General features: G+C 31.9%; 1 protein-coding gene across 1 annotated transcript; it reads left to right on the plus strand.

Annotated features, from left to right (window-relative positions):
- The first annotated feature begins 4,372 nt into the window (after nucleotides 1-4,372).
- On the plus strand, nucleotides 4,373-6,089 carry LOC127084227 (F-box protein FBW2). The gene is made up of 3 exons (XM_051024640.1): nucleotides 4,373-4,612; nucleotides 4,770-5,087; nucleotides 5,184-6,089. The coding sequence occupies exons 2-3, from the start codon at nucleotides 4,780-4,782 to the stop codon at nucleotides 5,815-5,817; spliced, it is 942 nt and encodes a 313-aa protein (XP_050880597.1). The 5' UTR covers nucleotides 4,373-4,612; nucleotides 4,770-4,779; the 3' UTR covers nucleotides 5,818-6,089.
- The last annotated feature ends 310 nt before the right edge of the window (nucleotides 6,090-6,399 follow it).

Consider the following 6,399-nt stretch of genomic DNA (forward strand, 5'->3'; position numbering starts at 1 on the left):
CATATGAAGAAAATATGCAAACACACACATCTATTGTCATGTATATTGTGATTGAAAATCAATCACCATTTCCTTGTATAAGGGGGGTTCGTGATTATTTTCAACTAAGAGCTCTCAATATTTAATGGAAACTCTCAATATCAATTCTTGGGGAGGGGAGTAGGTCCCTTTGTTTTGACTAAACCTTTATAACTCTTGGTGTTTCTCTTTTCCCTTAACTCCTTTTATTTCTGCAATTCATTTTCTGCAACTTAGTTTTTAAATAGTTTTAAACTCTTATTTTATTTCACAATGTTTTTCAAAACCAAATTTTTACCTCCCCCCATCTTATGTGTGAAGTCTCAAGTCCAACAGAACTATGTGTGAAAATGGTTCAAGTCACAATTATGGTAAAAGCTCAAAAAGCTTTTGAAAACTTGAAAAATTGAGGTTCTTCCAGTGTGACTCGAATTACACTATTCATTTAATTTCAATCAGATCTTTAGGGAACTAATGATTCATTTTATGTTTTCATGGCTCGAGTTACAGGCTTCATGACCTAAATCACAACTATGTGAATCGAATCACAAGATTGTTTGACTCGAATCACACTGAACTGAAATATTCATGACTCGAATCACACCATATGGGTTTTCATATGTTCTTGCTTCTTGATTTAAATCACTTGGTTCTTGGACTCAAATCATACCTCTTACTTATGACTAAAATCATACAACATTTTTCACTGACTTTTATGCCAGATCTCCATCACATATAAATACCATTTTCTCTAAAAACCTTAAAATAATGTTAGAAAAGATACACTTCTAATATTGATTTGAAAACTTACAACCCATTTGTTCTCTCATTTTCAAATACAGTTTTGAATCTTTCTTGAGTGCTTGCAAATGATTTATTTTATCTTCTACTTCATTCTAATTCTATTTTCACATTAATCTAAGTCTCATATTTGGAGATTTATGATTGTTGAGGAGATTATGATATTGGATATAACGTTTCTTTGAAGATTTATTTAAGATTTTGGAGGTTCGCAAGTTGTGTGGTCTTATGGTTGGTTTTGACAATTCCAACGGAAAATGAGGTTTTTCTCTCCATATTTACTTTGGTAGTGTTGTGTGGAAGCCTATAGACAGGGTGAAAGTTCTTCTCAATCTTCAGACATACCAACACTCAAGATACTAGTAGGATCGAGGAAAGATCAACGCAAAATGGAGACTTTGGAGCAGGATTGTTAGGGCTAGAAGATTCAAGGCAATTTCGCATAAAGATCCAAAAATTCAGTTTGATACTATGTACGAATCAAGAGATTCAGATAGAAGATTTTTATTTTTAGTGTTATTTGGATATTGTTATTGTACTAAAATGCATGTAATTTGTCAAAAATAAATATTGGAAGACCAAAACTTTTTAATGGGCAACCTTCGGAGAATGGATTAAGCTTAGGGAGGGCGATATTTGAACCACGATAAACCCGATGTTCTCCCCCCCCCCCCCCCTCTCTCTCTCCCTTTTTAATTTCGTAGAAATTACATGTTACGTTGTTTTTATCGCTTTTTATAATTACTTGTCGTTAGGTTTTTCCTTGGTAGTGATTTATTTGTTAAGTGTAGGTTTTGTTAGAATAGGCACATTGAATTTGTCTTTTTGGTGATTAAAATCAAAATGATGATAGCAGAATCCATATTGTATTGATATTGTACAAATACACATCTTGTGTAATTTTGATATAAATTCAATTCAATATATTGATCTGTTCATCTTGTGTAAATTCCAATCGATAAGCACAATCTCTTTATACGTAAATTTACTTCTGCCACACAAACTATTTTGTTTTTCAAACTCTGATAAAGTATTTTCAAAATAATTGTTCAACTAAAGTTTTTAACTGAAGGTCTATTCACCCCCACTAGACCCTTGCGTTTTCTATATTCTCGCCAAACATCTTTTTACCGCTTGACTAGCCTTACGAGTTGTCATCATCAAAACCATGACATTGTCATGGCTAAGTATATCTTTCTTATCTATGAGCTTTGATAACTTCTTGATTATACTTGCAAGCACATAGTTCCACAATGTTCATGTTGATTACCATCATCTAGGGGTTGAGAGGTCAAATCACTAGCGAATCTTGAAACATAAGTCTTCTCTTGAACATCATTTGACCATGATATTGACTTCAAAAGGTAGCTTGATTCAAGAGGATATCTAGATAAAACATTTTGAGCATCTTTGACCGCTTAAGTTATCTTCAACAAATAAGAACTTCATTGGATATCATTTGATATCAAGTATTGTCATCATCAAAACTAAATTGTTAATCAGTTGACTGCAACTTTGCTATCAACGAACTTAACTACCTTGAATCACCTTGACAATACCTGCAAGCACATATGTTCACAATTTTAATCTACACACTACATAGAACCACAAAGAGAACAATAACTTGATCATCTACCATAAAAATCAAATATGTTGACTTTAAAGCTTGAAATTCACCTGAGAAATCTAACAGAGCTTGAGTACTTGACTTAAGGGATAAGGTTGACACATTGTACCAATAGGTACTATAGCAAGTTACCAAAACGTGGACCTACATGTTACTTCATAGTGCAATACCTAAATGATTAGGATAACTTGTTTGATGGAATCTTCTATATTTATCAAGACTAGAGGATCACTTGTAGAATCATTTTTAATCTTTCTAGAGGATAGATTACAAAGAATCTTATCGGATGTTATCTATACAAGTAACAAATATTAGACAATAAAATTGTTCTCTTACATTGTGTTATAATTAAAACTAAAGTGAAAAACATTGATCTTCAAATCATTATTGGTTTAATATCTCCTCATTTTTTATGACAAGCAATAATATTTGAACAATTTTAAATTTTTTAAAAAGAAGTTATAGAAATCACAAAGGGTCCGACTAACATCCCCCTTCAGATTATGCTAATAAATTTAAAAATAATAAAATTATATGTGATATTAAAATTTTCTTGATGAGTAGTTTAGAGACAAATTCTTAAAATCATGTTTTTAAAAATGAATCGCTTAAAAACGTATTTAACAAATTACTTAGGGTAAATTATCATCCGTTTTATCAAATACTCTTCTTCCCCTTCCGTCATAAGACAAAAAGTATGTAAAACAATATTTGAGAAAAATACTTGGATGTTTTACTTTTAAATAAAGTGCTAATAAAATAAAGACTTCGTTACGATTGTAGTTCTCCTTTCAAATTTTTGCACTTAAAATTGATGATGTGTTCATTTTTGAATGATGTGTAACTAATAAATAATCAAGTTGTTAGCTACAAATGATAAACAAATAAATTTGACGTCATCTATTAATTGAATAGAGGATACGTGAATCCAAAACACCCAAATACGAGAAATACAAGATCAGAGAGTTTTTCTTAAGTCCACTAAGGTTGACGCATGTCATGGGAGTGTCAGAAACAGTCAAAAATATTGTGAACTTGACAATTAAATATTTTATCCATATTCATGTTTATATTGTCATTAACAAAAGGTTCTATATTCATATGCGTATTTTGAGACAGTCACACACTAGATAAAAGATAGAGAGTTGGGAGAAAGTTTAAGAAAAAAATCTCAAATTTCAAGATCTTTTCATTATTTGATTTGCACAAAATAGAGAAAAGGAAGAATATTTTTATTGGAAAAGGATAAAAAAAACATAATATCTCATGCTTCTGCATAGATATTTATGTAATTTTAAAATAAATCTTTCTTTCCTCTCATTTTCTATTCACTTTCATTCCAACCAAACAACTTAATAGTCACCTTACTTTCCATTCACTTTCTACCCACTTTCACTCCTTCAATATTCTTTTCTCTTACTTTCTTTCCTCCTTCTTTCGCATCCAAACAAAACCTAAAATAAAGAGAGTCAAGACATACTACACCCACAAACAGAAATACACATCACTTGCAAAAATAACCAAACGAAATTCGCACCCATAAACTAAATTTATCCTAAAATATTACATTTATTCATTTGACAACTGAGACACGATAAATGAACCAATTTTTCTTTTCTTTTTAATTTATCATTTATATTTTTACTTATGCAATTTTTACTTCAATATCAAAAACAAAAAGTCACCTCCTTACTAAACACTATTTAGAAGAATAAAAAAGTTTACAATTGAGAGACAAAAATCTTCTAAAACAAGAAGATAATAGTAATATACTACTCCTTTAATGGATGATAATAACCTTTCAACTTTAGATTCTAAAAAGGACCCGTGATTGATGGTTTTGGGCAAGACAAGTTTCAAGTTATCGACAGTTTGAGTCTTGCAGTAACTCACCAATATTTTATCATTATATTCTATTTCTATTGTTTTTCACCTATACATACAACTATACAACAATTATACATATACAATCTGACCGTGTACCCTCACACGTACTAGTACTACCTTTGCTATGCTACCTTGTCTTTACTCTTGTTCTTGTTCCTAAACCTGCTCTGGTTGTTGCATTCAATCAGAGTGTTAGGTAGATAGATACTTACAATCTCCCTTCTTCTTATCTCTTTCCTCCTTCCTTAATTCACTTCCTCAACCAAGATACACTCCCTGGTTAGTAAATCTCACACCTTTTTTCATTATTCACCATCTTCAGCAAAATATCTTTCTGGGTTTTCTGTTTTTACCCTTAAAGTTGACATTTTTATAGTTTTAGTGTTTAATTATGTTCTAGTTTTCAATCTCTAACGACTTTGTTTTACTGTCATAGATTGGATTTGATGGGAGAAGCAAGTGAATTTCGAAGATGGGATGAGTTGATTCCTGATGCATTAGGGGTAATCTTCACAAATCTTTCTCTACAAGAGAGAGTGACAGTGATTCCTAGGGTATGTAAATCATGGGCTAGAGCAGTTTCTGGACCTTATTGTTGGCAAGAGATAGACATTGAGGAATGGAGTAATCACTGTCAACCTGACAAACTTGACCAAATGCTTCATATGCTTATCAATAAAAGCTGTGGATCTCTCAGAAAGCTGTGTGTTTCTGGTCTTCAATCTGAGACCATTTTCACTTTCATTGCTGAAAAGTAAGCTCAATTAACTTCATATATTTGTTAATCATGTTGTTTTGTGTTAAAATAGATCTTAGTTTCTTATACAAAATCGTTTTACTCTTTTGCAAGTGCTGGTTCGCTTAGGAGTTTAAGATTGCCAAGGAGCAATATGAGTGATTTGGTTGTGGAACAAATTGCTGGAAAATTGTCCATGATAACATTCTTGGATGTGAGCTATTGTATCAAAATTGGTGCTTCTGCTATTGAAATGATTGGCTTGAACTGCAAAATGCTAGAAGGGTTGTGCAGGAACATGCATCCGTTGGATACCGCAGACAAGCCGTTACAAGATGATGAGGCGTACGCGATTGCAGCCACAATGCCTAAGCTCAAGCATCTCGAAATGGCTTATCAAAGGATCAGCACTTCGGGGGTTGTTCGGATATTTTCGAACTGTCCTAAGCTTGAGTTTTTGGATCTGCGAGGGTGTTGGAGTGTTAACCTAGACAATAACGTGTCTGCGAAGGGTTTTCCGAAACTTAGAGTTTTGGGGCCTTATGTTCTTGGTGCTTATGAGAGTGATGGTTGGGATGATGATTACTCAGATGTTTCAGATGAGTTTGCTTGGGATTTTGTAGATGGTAATGAATACTATGTTGATTATGATAGTGATGGTTATGAAGGGAGAATAGAAGATGAACTTGAGTTTGGATTTTATGAAGGGATAGAAGATGCTGCAATGTATTGGCCTCCATCTCCATAATTTCAATGTGTTTACATTTCCTATTAATTATTAATTTCTTAGGATTTATTATAAGAAAAAATTCACTTTTTAGATACATTCAATAATCAATAGATCTGAATCTAGATATATTAATTATTGAATGCATTTAAAATGTAAGATTTTTCTTTATAATAATGATTGGAAGGAGTGTTAATTGTATGGTTTTCTATTGTGTAACTAATGTTTCAACTTGACTTTTATGTATTCTACTATTGATTAATCCATGATGTGTGTTTTTTTCTCTCTTTTAAGATGAAGTTTGACAATTGTTCCACACTTGCAACAAGATGTTTTAAAAGCCTTAAAATACAGCCTTAGAATATATATTTAGAAGCCTTAGAATACAAGTAACAAGAGTTGGGTTTTTAGAGAAAAAAAAAACAAAGCTATTAAGCATCATATCTTCTACTTCATCTAAATCTTGTGATTTGAAAATCCTAACTTACGAGCAGTTAAAAAGGAGATGCTGCTCTTTTATTTCTAAATACAACCTTAGTAACATCAATGAAGAATTCTCTTCTCACTTGTGTTTTGATTGTATCTATTTTTCTAAGCTCTGGT

This window comes from Lathyrus oleraceus, chromosome 5 (genome assembly GCF_024323335.1).
Source record: "Lathyrus oleraceus cultivar Zhongwan6 chromosome 5, CAAS_Psat_ZW6_1.0, whole genome shotgun sequence".
NCBI lineage: Eukaryota > Viridiplantae > Streptophyta > Magnoliopsida > Fabales > Fabaceae > Lathyrus > Lathyrus oleraceus.

Excerpts from the sequence above, each read along its gene's own strand:
- LOC127084227 (XM_051024640.1), top strand. The coding sequence starts at position 4,780 with ATGGGAGAAGCAAGTGAATTTCGAAGATGGGATGAGTTGATTCCTGAT. Across the intron at positions 5,088-5,183 it reads TTCACTTTCATTGCTGAAAA|TGCTGGTTCGCTTAGGAGTT; the intron begins GTAAGCTCAATT and ends CTCTTTTGCAAG.